The sequence below is a fragment of the Phyllosticta capitalensis genome, assembly GCF_038381095.1.
Source record: "Phyllosticta capitalensis strain CBS 128856 chromosome Unknown BKA78scaffold_8, whole genome shotgun sequence".
NCBI classification, from domain to species: domain Eukaryota; kingdom Fungi; phylum Ascomycota; class Dothideomycetes; order Botryosphaeriales; family Phyllostictaceae; genus Phyllosticta; species Phyllosticta capitalensis.
The window spans coordinates 1859085-1874342 of record NW_027117446.1 but is presented as its reverse complement, the minus strand read 5'-3'; the positions used below and the strand labels follow the sequence as shown (position 1 = coordinate 1874342).

Sequence of the window (15258 nt, the reverse complement as noted above, 5' to 3'; positions counted from 1 at the left end):
TCAAAGAGCTGTCCCGCCTGAGGCATGTCTTTGAAAAACTGCAGAAGCACTACTCCGACGCCAGCCGAGACCTCCGAGCCACTCGCGCACTCGCCGCGGAGCCGGGCGCTTGCTTCGCACAGTTCGCCGTCAAGATTGAGAAGGGGTCAGGGAGCTGCACCGCCGGGCCCGCAAGGTCGAGCTACATGCCGTGAGTCTTCGTCGTCTGCTTTGGTTTCCAGGTTGTTGCGGCTGTGCTGATTTCTCCGTGACAGGATGCGATTCTCGCGTTTTGCAGGCCCAGCATAGATGTGCTCAAGGCTCTCGAATGGCCGGATCTAGTCACTGCTCCCCCTTCCGCCGACTACAAACCGTTGCATACAGCGTTGCCGTTCCGAATGCGGCGATGAAGTGGACGATGCTGCTTGTCGGCTTGCTTGCCAGACATATCGCTCTAGGGCACCAGGGATCATCCGGATACGACACGACACACATCTTCCTCGTCGCGATGCACCCTCATTCCGGACAGACTCGGTGCTTCGGAATGACCCTTTGATTTCTCTTGAGACGGCATCTCGTCTGTCGACCTGCTTCGCAGCGAGGGGGTACAGGAGTGTTTGATCGGTCTGGTGCGGTCTCTTGTGTATGCCCATTTCCCCCCTTTCCCTTTTTGCTTTCATGTTTTTGGACGTCCTGTCGCTTGGCAGCACTGGCACGGTGTACGCGGAGTCTCCATTCTTTCCGTCGCTTTATTTTTGCAGGATTTGGCCGGTCTTCACTAGTCTTTTCTTTGGTTGGTCTGCAAATGAACCGCATAATCACATGGAGGTCTCGTCTTGCTCAACCGAGAATTCAGTCATCGCTACCAAGCACTCAAATTCAAAGTCTGCATTGTATCAGGAAGTACCCAGACACATTTGTCTTTGCCTTTGCGACCATTTGATGACTTTCAAGAGCAGAACACTTGTCTCGAGTGTACAGGAAAAACATCGAATTTGTGGACTGACGCACCAGACAGCGAATCCCTGCCGCCCTGCCGTCCGACTCTATGCTTCTACCAGGCAAAAGAACGATGATGCGCACCTTCTCATGACTCGTTACCAAACCGCCAAGGTCGACTTCTTCCCGCCTCCCCCTTGCCTTTCTCCGTAGCCGCTGAATGTCCCCCCTGAATCTCTCCCCAACCCCATGCTCCTCCGTCTCGTTTACTTTGATGCTTCCACGTCTAGTAAAAGACACCCAAATCCACAACCGCATCCACCTCGGTGCTCTGCACCTCCGCCGCCGCGGAACTGGAACCCGTCTCGCCGTTGTTCGCCAAAATTAGGCTACCGCCGCTGATAACGTTGGCTGAGCCAGCCGACAGCTTGCCGGACAGGGCGGCGCTCTTGAGGTAGCTCTTGAGGGTTGCGGGGGACGAGCGCAGGCTGCTGTCGGCGGCCAAGAAGTAGGCCAGCAGGCCCGAGATGTGCGGCGTGGCCATGCTGGTGCCGCTGGCGATGGCGTAGCCCGTGTCGGACGTGTCGTAGGACGAGTAGGTCGTCAGGCCGGGCGCGTAGATGTCGACGCACGAGCCTGTGTTGCTGAAGTAGGCCACCTCGTCGTTGATGTTGGACGCGCCCACGCTGATGATGTTGCTGTTGCTGCCGCCGAGTGCGGAGGGCGTGTAGCTGCAGGCGTTGTCGGCGTCGTTTCCGGCCTGTTTCACCTGTCAGTTGGATGCTCAGGGGGCGGGTCGGTGAGTGCTTACGGCAACGGCAATGTGGACGCCGGCGCTGGAAAGCGACTTCAGCGCGCTCTCGACAGACGTGGAGCGGCCGGAGAAGCCGAGCGACATGGAGGCGACCGAGGCGACAAAGTTGCTGTCGTCGGAGCGCGAGTCGTGCTGCGAAGCGACGTAGTCGAGGCCGCTGATGAGCTGTTTTCCAAGTCAGTCAGCATACTTTCGGGGAGAATGCGGATTCGACTTACACCAGACGACGTGCCAGAGCCCGAGGAGTCGAGCACCTTGACGCCAATCAGGTTGGCGTTGGAGGCGATGCCAACCGACTTGCCGGCCGACGTGCCCGAGACGTGCGTGCCGTGGCCGTTGTCGTCGGTGTTGGACGAAAAGGCCGTGAAGCCCATTTTGGCACGGCTGCCGAATTGCTCGTGGGTGGTCCTGATGCCAGTGTCGACCTGACTCCTCCGTTAGACATTATCAGGGCGATATTCAGGGGAACGGAACTCACAATGTAAATGTCGACACCGGAGCCCAGACTGGTGTCCGAGTAGGTGTAAGTGTACGCAGCCTGCGAGACCTGGGCCGTGCTAGTAATCTCGTTGGTCTGCGAGATGCGCTGGAGTCCCCATGGGGCGCTGGAGCGGGTGGCCTTGATCTTCAGGTCGACGGCCGTGTTGACGGTCGAGACTTCGGTCACGTTGTCGAGGGCCTTGATCTGGTCGGCAGTAAAGGCGCCAGAGAATCCCTTGAAGTAGCTGTTGGTGTACGTGGCCGAGACGGACTCGTCATCCGTAGTAAGACCAAGCTGTCCCAGAACTGAGGCAACGTCGGCAGTCGAGTCCAGAATGACATCGTAGTTGGAAGTATCCCGTCTCTGGGGAGCAGCTTGGGCGCCGAGGGCCGCCGCGAGGGCGAGAAAGGTGGCAGACTTCATATTGGAAAGGCGTGCTGCGGCAAAGATGGTTCCTCGAGGAGTGACTTGAGTGACGGAGAAGGTGGCGAGAGCGGGATGACTTGAAAGTAGACCATGGTGAATACAAACAGCAAGACTTTATACAAGTCAAACAAACCCCACCCTACCAGTCCGTCCTGCAGTCAACATAACCACCTCCTTCTATCAGGTCATTCGCCGAATGCCCAGAAACACCATGTCTCCCGTGCTTCTACACGACGGAGTCCGTGCACATGCAGTTCGGTTTGGGTCATCTGGCGCATGAGGAACTAGTACAAGGCACCATGAGCACCCAGTCGCGTGGGGAGCAACATGGGAATTCCCAAATGCGAACGAATCGCTTAATCCGACCAGTGGACAGCCAGCCACATACAAGGCCGTGGTTGGTAGACTAGGCCAAAAGTGACATATTCGATGGTCCTCAAATGGCCATGGATCGCGGGGCTGGACTGGACTCACGTCGAGCTGCGGGGACAAAGGTTAATCCAGACCATCGACGGCGCACAAGAATGGGCACGACCATAGAGGGGTAGTATCCTGTTGGATGGGGCGAGGTTGGGGGCGGTTGGCGGGCCAAGACCGGAGCAGTTGCGGAAAGCTCGAGGCATGCTCATGCAGGTGGAACTTTTGTCCACGAAGTCCTTTGGTCGAGCGGATCAGCAGTGCCAAGAAATATCTGGACAGCAGAAAAGGGCAGGTATCATGGCTGGTAACCCCATGCTGAGTGCGCCATGGGCTCTTGATCTCAGCCGACGACTGATTTTTGTGATAAGAAAAATTCGACGAGGCGCGACGATTGGTGCAGACTGCATGGTGTTGGCGCCAGACGCAGTACTTGAAGTGGAGTCGCACTGCAGGGCTTCCCGTCGGATGAGGCTATCAGCCGCTGACGATGTCCGCACGAGCGCCAGACGAGGCCCAGATAAGCAATGCTGGGTTAGCGTGCCGCACCCACGCTTTTGGGGATCCACGCCAGAGTCACGCGAGAGAGCGCCATTGCGGGGAGTGACCGAATCGATCATATGCGTCGTGCAAATGTATTGCAATTCGGCAGCGAGGTGGTGGCAGCGCCTGTTGGGAGAGGCGTCCAGTATTCGATCAGAGGACTGGTTTGCTCATGAGGTGGTGACGGGCGCCTCGATAACGGTCCTCGCCTAGTTGGTTTGCATTGTCGGACCAAAACTTGCGAGTTTCCACATCAAGCATCGCGCGCAGGGGTGTCCCGCCCTCCGCCCGGTGCCTTGCTGCCATGTGCATAAGCCATGCCCGTACTAAAAGTCTTGGGCACGTCTTTTTGCCATCGAAGCGCTCGTGTTGGTAGACAAGCTTGCTTGGCAGGCAGTCTAAACAGACGGCGTCCCTGATGCAGCTGCCAAATGCTGCGTGCCGAAGCGCAAGCGATGGCGAAACCATCATCTCGTATCTAGGACCGTGCCGAAAACCTTGTTGAGCCTTCTGCGGGAGGAGCTCGATCTTGGAGGTGGCGTTCCGTACTTGCCTGTAAAGATTTAGCATTTGCCACGAGAATTGAGGAGGTTGAAAATGAAACGCCCATGATGCACTGGATATCCAGACAAAAGGCTACAGCTGTGACAATTGACCTGTGCAAACTGTCAATCCTTTTTTGGCAGCTGTTGCAGTCGTTCCAGAGTCTTCAAAGTAGCTGGTTGTTGGTTGCGCAATTCTCGATGCAGGTGGCATATCAATAGCCAAGACTCAACACGTCGAACAGTCGATATTAACTGATCTCGCAATACGAGGCCTTTTCGTCCATTGAGTGATACGAAGATGGCTCTGTTTGGAAGCTCCAAGTCCGCTTGGCTCTGCAACTTTGCGCCGTCGAGCCTGGAAACAACCACGAAAGGAATCTCATCCGGAGCTCTTCAAAATTGGAGGTCAGGGACCAGCCAGTGTAACGTCAAAGGCTTTGCGCAATTTTCCCATGTCATTTTGAGGCCAGTCGCTCCCACGACAAGAAACGGGACTGGATCTGTAGCTGCCACCGAAGGAAAAGCGCGCAGACGGAACGACTTTGCCACGCGAGTTGAAATCAGACCCGATGACTATGGCGCACTGAAATGGATGGCGGGACACAGTCGCTAGAATTTGGGACTGCTGCAAACGACTTTTTGAGGGATAGCTTCACAAGATCCAAGGTCGTGTTAGACTGTAGGATCAACTTCAGTGGCTATAAGGGTCCCAGCCACCGCCTTATCTGATGTCTCGGTAGACTTTGTTTGCCAATCTGGTGTGACCATGGTCGCTTCGAGCAAGGTGTGTTGCGAACGAGGTATTTGCCATTGACACAACATCCCACGCGGGATAGAAACAACTCATGACCAGAGATTGAAAAGGAGGGTACGAGAAAGGGAGGCACAAAGTGATGAGGATAGCAAGACGACAAGTTTCAGACGCTTATCGGCCATTGTCCCGCAGGTCGACAGCGAAGTTCTCCTGGTTACTTGGGCGCGTCGACAGCGAGTCAGACTTTGGCTGCAAAGTGGTGTTGCAGTGCCATTTGGCGCTCTTGATAAGATGTCTGCTCCGGCAAATGGGACTGTCAATGGCAGTCGAAGCTGTGTGACGAAGGAGATGGGGACGGCGAGCAGTGAAGTTGGAAGAAGAAGTGTGGTCCGAAAAGATTGTCTGGGAGAGGCCGGCAGCGAATACGGACCGGCTCTCCGGACGGCCGACCCGCGCGGCCCGAGGCTCAAGTCGAAGCTTTCGGCTGCTGCTGATCCCCCGCTTTCGTCATTCCCCCAGCCCGCGACCACAACCATCACCATGTCATCCAAACACACCCCTCCCTTTACAAACATCTCCAACCATGTCGACCTCATCCCTCCGCTGCGCTCAATCCGCTCCCCTCCGCCGTCTGGCGCAGCAAAAGGCTCACATCGCCCCGGCCGGCACTCGCCTCTTTAGCTCCACCGGCCCTCGTCCTCAGCGCGAGGTTGGCGATGCTTACATCCTCAGTGGTTCGCGGACACCGACGGGTGTGGTGAGTCACTTGTATACATCAGCATGATATTCCCTCTGACGATTTCAGTTCAATGGCGCCTTCATAACCGTCCCCGCTCCCAAGCTTGGAGCTACGGCCATCAGCTCCGCCCTGTCGAAATCCACCGTGCCGGCCTCATCCATCAAGACCGTATACATGGGCCAAGTCTTGCAAGCTGGAGCGGGCCAGTCGCCAGCTCGACAAGCCGCCATATTCGCCGGCCTGCCATCGTCGTGTGAAGCCACGACAATCAACAAGGTGTGCGCGTCTGGCTTGAAAGCTGTGACGATAGGGGCACAGGACATTGCATTGGGGCAGGCAGATGCCATCGTGGCTGGTGGCATGGAAAACATGAGTCGCGTGCCGTACTACATGGCGAGGGCTTCGCAACAGCCGCCTTTCGGTGAGCAAAAGCTGGCAGACGGACTCATCAGCGACGGGCTGTGGGACGTCTACAACCAATTCCACATGGGCAACTGCGCAGAGGCGACGGTCAAGAAGCTCAACATCACGCGCGAAGAGCAAGACGAATTTGCCATCTTGTCGTACAAGCGCGCGCAGGCCGCCTGGTCCGCCGGTCACTTCAAAGACGAAGTCGTGCCCGTTTCGGTGCCAGGAAAGAAGGGCGACGTGACCGTGACTGAAGACGAAGGCTACAACCGCCTCAAGCTCGACAAGGTCAAGACGCTCAAGCCCGCCTTTGTCCGCGACGGCTCGGGCACCGTCACCGCAGCCAACAGCAGCTCGTTCAACGACGGCGCCAGCGCGCTGGTCCTCGGCTCCAAAGCCATCGCCCAAGCCCACGGCTCCTCCTCGCGCGTCCTCGCCCGCATCGTTTCCTACGCCGACGCCGCTGTCGAGCCCGTCGACTTCCCCGTCGCTCCCGCCAAGGTCGTCCCCTTGATCCTCGAAAAGGCCGGCCTCAACGCCTCCGACATTGCCGTGTGGGAGTTCAACGAGGCCTTCGCCGCCGTCATCAAGGCCAACGCCAAGATTCTCGGAATGGGAGTCGACAATATCAATCCGCGCGGCGGCGCCATTGCCCTCGGCCACGCCATTGGAAGCTCCGGCGCGCGAATTCTGGTGACTTTGCTGCATCAGCTCGAGGTCGGTCAGTATGGCGCCGCGGCTATTTGCAACGGCGGTGGAGCTGCGACAGGCATTGTGGTTCAGCGGGTTGCCCACAGTGACTTGTAAGCCGTCGATTTTTTGTCGGCGTGGAGCTGTTGGGATTGTAAGGGCGGAAGGCGAGGTCGCCCCATTTTGTAGGAGGAATTTTGGCGTCTCCCTGTAAGCTGTTTGGTAGTTTGTGCATGTACCTGTCGGTTTCATGCAATCCAAATCCCAGCCTTCGCTGGACTTTTTGACAAGTCTCGCTCACCGCGCAGCCATCCAGGAGCCACCCATCGCAAAAGAAATGTCAACTCCGGGGCAGGTTTCTCGAATGCTCCCCGTGACTGTATGCTTGGACTTTTTCGTTTGCTGACCTGACATCATGTCTCCGAATCGTTGAAGTCAAGATGCATGTGTGTCGCAAGCGTTCAAGCAGTGCTGCCTTGCAGTGAACATCTCATTCGCAATCCACTGCGGCGCCATGTGCCGAAGAGGCAAGGGAACTACATATCTGGAAGCCTACGACAATCGGATGACACCTCGCCATTGGCCCATCCCAACATCACCGCATCCCCCCGATTCGCTCTCGCCACGTCACATTTTGCTGTCGGTCAGTAGTCGGTCAGTCAGGCTGATCCCACCTCCCACATCCCTCACATCCGTCGGCGCGTTGCGTCCACGTGGCGATGCAATGCATGCGCCATGCGACTGCCGGTCGACCGGTTCTGGGGTAAAGCGTGGCTTGCATGGTTTTGAGGTGGTGCCTCCTTGCTGATGAGTGACTGCCGAGTTGCCTCGGTCGGCTCTTGGGGCGTGGTTTGCGTCTGTTGTGACCGGTCCGGTCGATTGGGGAAGTGGATGGTTGGACGTGGATGGACGCCCTTGCTTGGGTGCGTGGATTTGAGCGCTGTGTAGCAGCTGCAGGCAGGCGCGATGCGATGCGATGCGACTTGTGTGTCGTGTTTTCGAGATCGTGTCTTTGGGACCGCGTTTTTTCGGATCCGGCATCTTGTGTGGCTGGGAGCTGAGTTTGCAAATTGTGTACAGTGGGTGTCTGGCAAGAGTTTAATGGTTGGTACGATTGCTTGACTGGCTAGAAGTGAAACAGTAAATGGTGAGAGTTCGGAGTCTTCAAGGAATGGGCTGCAAAGACAAACAATGTGACTATCAAGAACGTGGGCGAGTCGTCGAAGTGCGTTCATTTGATGCCGGGCATTGTTGTTTACCTCTTGTTGCTTGGTACCCGACTTCTTGCTTAGTTGGCTTGAGAATGAAGATGTATCATTGGAAGAAAAAATCGAAATCCTGAATGAAGCTTATTGGCTTTTATATACATTGATTGCGCTTTTAGGAGGAGTGGAGAATAAGTGTTCAGATGAGTTTGATCTCTCTTTCCTGAAAATCTTCCAGTCTGTGCCTTTCCTCGAAACAACCAGTTCCAATCCTCTTGTACACGCCTTTAGTTTCTGTTTCAGCCAAAAGGAGACCTTCCATGTGGTCGATCAGAAGGAAGTCGCACTCCCTGTTTTTATGCCATATACGGTCATTCTCTGTGTCGAAGCAACATGATATCTCAAGCGTTGTGCCAGTGTAGTGAGTTGTAGGAATGCTTGAGACAAGAACACCGTCGTCCCATCTGCTGTGCCAGATCTGTTCACCGCCCCATATCTCTGGACCGTCCCACAAAACAAACCCCATGGGCCCTTTGATACGAAGTGATCCGGAACTGACCAATCCATATCTGTTTTCCTCATCCACATATTTCAAGTTGATCTCTAGAACTTCTGCAACGGCATCATGACACACCGGACCGAGATGCAAGCGGTCAGTGCCGTTCAAACTAGCCCAGCTCCAACTTGGCGCTTGGTACTTTGCTGGCCGTGTATGTGGTTGAAATGGAGACCAGAGCAAAGCAGCTGGAAGCTCGCCTTTGAAAAGTCCAGCCACGTATTCATCGTCCTTCGCCTTCTCCATCTCCCGAGCGACCGCCGCAAATGCGACAAGCTTGTCTTTATCGGGCCTGGTCAAAGAACGAGAGCAATACTTCTGCACCAGAAAATTCATCTGCTTGTTGTCCGTGAAAAACGGATCCGGATCAATTTCTTGGTCCTCACTTGTGGAGCCCTCGGCACGACTCACAGAATGACACTCCCACCAGATTCGATCAGTGCCAAAATGGAGCACCCTTGGTGACAAATATCTTTCTTGGAAAGCCCAGGCGCGTCTTGAAAGAGGCGTAAGCTCTATGCATTCGAATTTATCCAAGACCCCGCAGATCTGATAGTAGCCAAGCTCGTTTTCTGGAAAACTTGTTGCAACCAGTGCAAAGCAAGGATCAAGGAGTCTGGGGGGTCTTTCCGCAAATGCACCCTCGTAAGGATTGGCCGCCCGATCAATGGAAATGTTGAGCAAACAGTTCTTGTATATGTCTGCCATCGTTCTGGCATGCTCTAGCCAGTCGTTGTTAATCTCTTCTTTGCTTTGTATTATGCAAAGACTGTCAATCCAAAGGTATTTTATATCAAGCCTCTTGCAGATCAAAATGGCATCTTGAAACGATTTTGGAAGCTTCGCGACCGGTACTGTGTCCATTAAGTCATCCAGATTTCCTTCCGACAAGGTAAAAAAGTCATCTTGGCCCCAGCAGTGACTTAGAGTCGCGTAAGGATGACGCAAATTTTGATCGCGAGTCTCAATCAAGGACGGCTCTCCGTTGCGCAATTCGAGAAGCCGTTTAGGATAGAACTCGGAATTGGAATATTTGCAGACTTTGTGATCTTCTCGACACTTGCTTAGCCATGTTTTTGCCAAACTGATGACGGCTGGATCACCAGTGCTTGCCGGGGAATCGGGCATCCTTGCAAGGTCACGAAGCTTCCAAGAAACCATCGAAACATCTTCCTTTGCTTCTGACACAATTTCATCGATGTGGGTAGGCTTGATCCATTCTGGGAGGGGAAACAAGGCGAAGTGTCTTTCTTCAGATTGACCACGATCCCACACGATACGCAGGTGCAGTCCGATTTTGCCAAATTCTCTTCGAACTTCAGGTTCGCATTGGCGATAGTATTCCGCATCGAGCTGGTATGCAATCTTCCACAGTTCAGACCCAGCGGTCTTAAGATCGTCCGGAAGTGTCTTGATGTAACCAAAGACGTCCCAGCAAATCTTGCACCCCGAATTCGCGGATTCTTGTAGTTCACAGAAAGTGCGGTCTACACTGCCTCTTCCGAGTTCGAATCCCTTTTGGCAGCTTATACTCAGTCTCCCATTTTGATTCAGGAGAGTTGTGGTGCAGAGTGGGCAAAGCATTTTGAGTGATTTGGTGGACTGATCACGTGGGGAATATGCTTGTGACCTTCGCAGGACTGGCCGTAACCAAAGAATTTTGCTGGGAAAGGTTATCTTCAACGTCACAATGAGTTCATGAAAGTGTGATTGTTGACTCACAGATTGGTCAGAGCCCATAGAATGCCTGATTTTCGAGGTGATGCCTGTCTAGTCGTTCTGGATGACGGCGAAAGGAGTTGTCAGACAGACATTCCTGGAAAGTGCCGAGCTTTAAATAATTGAAGGAGGTACGAGTCTGCGAAAAAGCCCCTCTTCTGTCGTGTAATACGGGGGCCAAAATAACGATTTGCTGCGAGCGTAAGCGGATCCCATAGTAAGCACAGGCGGCAATAAGGGGGTCAGCCATTCTATCAGTCAGCCCGAAAATCGAACCATCCTCCGAACCACAATCAGCACTCCATCCCCCTCTCTGGAAGATCCCAGCGAGCAGTGAAAAGTTCATCTCGTATGAGTTGCTCGCACGGCCGTGCGGCCAACAACAAGGGGAAAGTGATGATACTGATGACGGCGAGGCGCCGCAACCTTTCGTCCGACGTTTGCGACTGCGAGAGCATCGCGGCCAAGGATGGCCACGTGAATCGATATTGATATGTTGGTTCCTTCGATGACGAGAGATAGATAGCGTGGCTGGTCAGGTCGATCGACGCCTTTGCGGACTTGTGCAGTCATCGTTCAGTAGAGCTTGGAGCTGCCGCGCAGGATACCATTGTCGACCACCGAAGGAGTTCAGCCTGGGGTGAAACTTACTGTCTTCACTGCTCTACCAAACGTCAGTCAGCCCGTAAATCTGATCGCAGCAAAAACGAGCTACCAAACACAAGTGCATCCAGCTGAGGCACTGAAAAAGTCGAGCCAACGAAGACAAGTCGGAGCCGCACGAGTCCTACCTGGCGTACCACAAGCAATCGCCTCGTCACGAAGACTCTCCCAACTCACTTACTCACCATCTGCATGCGCGCGCAAGCGCAAGCGCAGCGACAAACACAGCCGGCATCGACGCCGAAGCCTCGGTCAAGGCCTCAGCACCAGCAGCTTGCCACCAACAGCTCGCGCTCCAGCAGAATCCAGAAGCGGACATTGCGCGCGTGTGCGACAAAGCGCACTGTTCCCGTCAAGGAAAGTCGTCTTCGGTAGTCGGGTCGTCGGAATTAGGTTGGGGCGGCGGGTAGATGGGCGGGTAGAAAGGTTGCATCACCGGGTCGGGACGAGTTGCTTGTGTTGTCGGGCGGGCTGGCTTGGTGGTGTTTGCGGCCGGGTTGCTGACTCGGCGGAAGGAGGCCATGTGCGCCGCTGCGTGCGCTTAGCGGGCGGGCGGCTCTCTACTGCGGGCGAGAGAGGAGATTGTTTGTGAGGTTGTGAGGTTGGAAGCTGTTGGTGCGGGGATGATGGCTGGGCTTCATGACGATGAAAGAGGTGGTGAAGGTAACAGTGATGCAGATGCTTGCTTGCTCCAAAGATGTGCATTTGATATGTTCCTGGTTTCTCATGTCAATTTGCCCACTGCATGCTGCAAAAACGACAGACCAGGCCATCCTCCCAACGTCTGTATTTCTGAACGAGTGTTTTCTTGCCTTTCAAAACCCTCTCGTTCCTCTGAGTGTCCCAAGTCTCGGAAAGAATCCCCGTTGCCTCGCTCTTGTCCCGTTCTCGCTATGATCATAAGTCATGATGTCCCATAAGTCATGTCCCATGATGGCCTTGACCCCTGCCTAGCCACTCCGTCAAATGCATATGCTCCCCGACAACCCGGTCATATGCCCATGAATGTTCCCTAGTGCTTGTAGAAGAATGACGACAAAGCGATGGGCTGATGTAGAAATATGTACAGATGCGATGCGAGCGTGCTGTTTCAAAAAATGTGCATCCATTGCGGCGTCCAAGTGAGAGAATGTGGACGACCGAATAGAATGTAAAAGTGGCATGGTCAATATCGACAAGAAGCGAAGAAGAGGAGGCGCGAGGTCGACTCGGCCAGGCCAAAGAGCCTGCTCCTTAGTCGACCGAGTAGACCTTCAAGCTGTTGATGAGCCAGTAGCTGTTGGCAAAAGCGCCAGGGTTGTTGGCGACGTAGTCATTGCAAGAGCTGTAGCCAGTGGTCGAGGGACAGCTGCTGCTCGACCAGACGTTGCCGGCCCATTGCCCGCAAAAGGTTGTGTCAAAGACAATGTTGTTGTTCTTGATGTAGTTGTCGAAGCTGCAGCCGGCAAAGTGCGCCATGGGCGTGCCCCATCCGGACGGCGCCGGAGCACCGTTAGTGATGTCGGATGGCACGCTGCTCCGCGGCCAGTACCACATCTGGATGCTGCCGCCGTTCCAAAAGGTCGCGTACACACCACCACCGGCGTTGTTGAAGCCGGTACCGTAGCTGTTGGCTGTGGAAGAGTAGACGGGGCAACCTGGGGACAATGTCAGGAGACCTTCTTTGTTGGAGTAATAACGTGCTGTGGGGTGGGCATGCTATCGACGCTACAAGGAAGAGGGATCTTGCTTGGGGTCTTGGCTAGTGGACGAGCTTACCGTTGTAGCCACTATTGTCGTTGCAGTTGCTACTGCCGGATGACCCTGATTGGCCGCCCTCGCCGACCGTGACGGTGCACCCGGCTGTCGTGTGCAGGGTCATTTGGTTGGTAGATTGGAGATTGACGCCCTAGTCCAACCAGACACGCAATGTCAGTCATGGGGTTCCTCATGGTCGCAACTCCGGATCGCCGAATGGGGCATCTCACCTCGATGATGTCAATCTCGCCATTGTTCGGCCAGCTCGGCCCGTACATCCAACTGTGCACCCATGTCAGCCATGTTCCTCTGTGCGATGTGATGCCGCAACTTCAATCCGCGACAGTGACAGACTCACAATGCAGGCCAGCTTCCACAGATGCTCGATGGCATGTGAGCCAAGTCCAGGATGAACAGTCCGTGAGTGTACGCAGCACTGCTCTCGATTCGCACACTGTTGCGGCCCGTCGAAGTGACGCTGGTGGAGTCTACTCCCATGTACACTTGGCCATTCTGAATTTTGTACAAGCCCGAGCTCTGGGCAACTGACTGAGAGACGTAGTTGACGAAACCTCCAGTTGGGTCAGCAGTCTGGGTAGAGGTTAGCGTCGAGTGTGGAAGTCTTGATCAGTGACTTACCCCGAGAGCTTGGACGACAAAACTGTCAAACCAGTTGGAAGAATCGTAAGTTTTGAGCAGATTATAAGTGACGGCGGCGTCCACAGCAGCCATGCTGACATTTTGAGTGGTCGTGGTGCCGTCGAAACCGGAAGATCCAGCAGAAGTCGACAAAGTGTCATCGACGGCTGGCAACGCCGTAACTCCAGCGGCGAGCAGCAAGCTCGAAATCGTGACGCGAACCATATTGACAAGACCCTGGGGTTGCTCCTGTGAAAGGCGGTACACCTCGGCAGCGTAGCACCCGTCAAATGAATGGAACCTGGACGCAAAAGTAGTGTGATATGAAAGGAATGTCAGATGCGCTGGGGAAGCTCCCTGTCCTTTGCTGGCTTGAATGAATGACTCCGGACTGGCGGATTGGAAAGCTCTTTATACTGCTCTCTACGTGGCAACAAGAAAGCGATTGTTCACCTTGGACCTAACTAGACCCCAGGCGGCTGAAAGTAGGTCATCCATGTCGCAGGCCAATGTCACCAGCCAAAAGCCATGTGCGACGCTCTTCGGAGCGGTCCATTTCGGACCAAGAACAACCAGCCGTGGCGCTGACGGGATAACGGTGCGATGCCCGGCCAGTTGCTGTACTGAATTTCGTTACCACGTCATGGGGATAGTAGTCATTCGGGGCCGAAAGGGTCCCAGACCATCCCCAGAAAGGCACAGCAAAAGAAGACGGACTAACGCGGGGAGCTCCATGGCTGAACCTGCGTCGGTGGCAGAGTTGACGTCAATGTTCAGCGAACTCGTCCAACGTTCAGTCTTGCCAGGAACATGAGCATAATCCGATTGATGGAGAAACGTGTCCAGGGCGCTGGTACAAGTGTTTTGGAAGACTGACATTGCACTGACTCTGCACCGCAGACAAGTTTACAATGCTGGAAAGGAGAAGGCGATTACCGCCACAACAATTCCATTTCGTCTGTAACGTTGAAGAACCATCAAGATGATACCCGCGCAGTTGCAAGCATCAAATGCGCCGCGTGAGCAATAGAGGTTTCTGCAACTGGCTTACTGGATTGCCATGGTCAACGTGGACTTGGCCAGCGGCGGTCTAGAAAGGAAGAAACTATTGCAATTGGACAAAGACTGAAGAGAAAGAAGATGAAATGGCCAATGAGGAGCCTCAAAAGACCTTTGCTTACCGGGAAATGTGCCTTTTTGCCTAAAAGAGACGTGTAGAGAAGAGCAGTGAAGGATTGCTTTGACGGCGGCTCGAATAGGACGTGTATTACGCAACAAAAAGGGCGTCCCACGCGACTAGATGTGTGGGAGAAGAAGCACCAAGTCAATAGCGGTCAATCCAACAGGGCAAGGCACGTGTAGGAACTCATGACCGCAGCGCTCGGGGGGACGGCATGCGGACGGGCAGAATTGGCCGTGTCCGGGACCTGAGTGGCTCTGTCAACACAAAAGGATGACGACTCGGGCCGCGTGATTAGTCACGGGCCGTCTTGCGGGGAAGAAGCTGGCCTCTGTCGACGACGGCATTACCACCTTCTGCATTGGAGCTTCGGGCGCCATGGCGAGCCAAGTCGGTGAATGGTGAAGGCTGAGACGGAGCAACTGGATTGCAGAATGACAGACGTCTGGCGTTGGTGTGGCACGTCCTGACGTGTGTATGGCGTACTGCGTGGGTGGTGGATTTTGTGTGCGTGGTGTTGAAGCGGGGGAGGAGTTGGTGGTCGTCGTTGTGGTTCGGCTGGCGCCCCGGATCGACTTGCCCCACGGCCCGTCCGCCAACTGCCTGTCGCGACACGGCACCTCAACACCATCACATCCACATCCACCAAGCTCCACACGCTCATGTCGCACGCTTCCTCTCGATATCACATGAAATCCAAATCTTTCGCTTTCTCGCTCCGTCGCTCCGCATCGTTCGCGCCCGTTGCTCAGCCCTAGGATATCTCATTTCGCCTGCCGCCCGACTCATCCGCCTACGTGGCTGGCCTCGCGCATGATGCTTCG

General features: G+C 54.8%; 5 protein-coding genes across 5 annotated transcripts; 2 read left to right on the top strand and 3 right to left on the bottom strand.

Annotated features, from left to right (window-relative positions):
- Positions 1–1204: 1204 nt before the first annotated feature.
- Positions 1205–2636, bottom strand: BKA78DRAFT_254630 (peptidase S8/S53 domain-containing protein; the record flags this gene model as incomplete). Its single annotated transcript, XM_066884922.1, has 4 exons — positions 1205–1678; positions 1730–1897; positions 1951–2157; positions 2211–2636. 4 exons carry the CDS (start codon positions 2634–2636, stop codon positions 1205–1207), a joined length of 1275 nt encoding a protein of 424 aa, XP_066742247.1.
- Positions 2637–3154: 518 nt separating this feature from the next.
- BKA78DRAFT_181472 (uncharacterized protein) lies at positions 3155–4154 on the top strand. The gene has a single exon (XM_066883413.1). The coding sequence runs from the start codon at positions 3261–3263 to the stop codon at positions 3810–3812; it is 552 nt and encodes a 183-aa protein (XP_066742246.1). The 5' UTR covers positions 3155–3260; the 3' UTR covers positions 3813–4154.
- A 1327-nt stretch (positions 4155–5481) lies between these two features.
- BKA78DRAFT_254971 (acetyl-CoA acetyltransferase) lies at positions 5482–6852 on the top strand (the record flags this gene model as incomplete). The annotated part of the gene is made up of 2 exons (XM_066884952.1): positions 5482–5655; positions 5704–6852. 2 exons carry the CDS (start codon positions 5482–5484, stop codon positions 6850–6852), a joined length of 1323 nt encoding a protein of 440 aa, XP_066742245.1.
- A 1194-nt stretch (positions 6853–8046) lies between these two features.
- On the bottom strand, positions 8047–10344 carry BKA78DRAFT_321115 (heterokaryon incompatibility protein-domain-containing protein). The gene is made up of 2 exons (XM_066888998.1): positions 10219–10344; positions 8047–10159 (listed from the first exon to the last, which is right to left on the bottom strand). Exon 2 carries the CDS (start codon positions 10078–10080, stop codon positions 8140–8142), a length of 1941 nt encoding a protein of 646 aa, XP_066742244.1. The 5' UTR covers positions 10081–10159; positions 10219–10344; the 3' UTR covers positions 8047–8139.
- Positions 10345–12111: 1767 nt separating this feature from the next.
- Positions 12112–13347, bottom strand: BKA78DRAFT_254557 (concanavalin A-like lectin/glucanase domain-containing protein; the record flags this gene model as incomplete). Its single annotated transcript, XM_066884912.1, has 5 exons — positions 12112–12515; positions 12637–12766; positions 12846–12897; positions 12974–13206; positions 13255–13347. The coding sequence occupies 5 exons, from the start codon at positions 13345–13347 to the stop codon at positions 12112–12114; spliced, it is 912 nt and encodes a 303-aa protein (XP_066742243.1).
- Positions 13348–15258: the final 1911 nt, after the last annotated feature.

Coding starts and splice junctions, on each gene's coding strand:
- BKA78DRAFT_181472 (XM_066883413.1), top strand. CDS start 3,261: ATGCTCATGCAGGTGGAACTTTTGTCCACGAAGTCCTTTGGTCGAGCG.
- BKA78DRAFT_321115 (XM_066888998.1), bottom strand. CDS start 10,080: ATGCTTTGCCCACTCTGCACCACAACTCTCCTGAATCAAAATGGGAGA.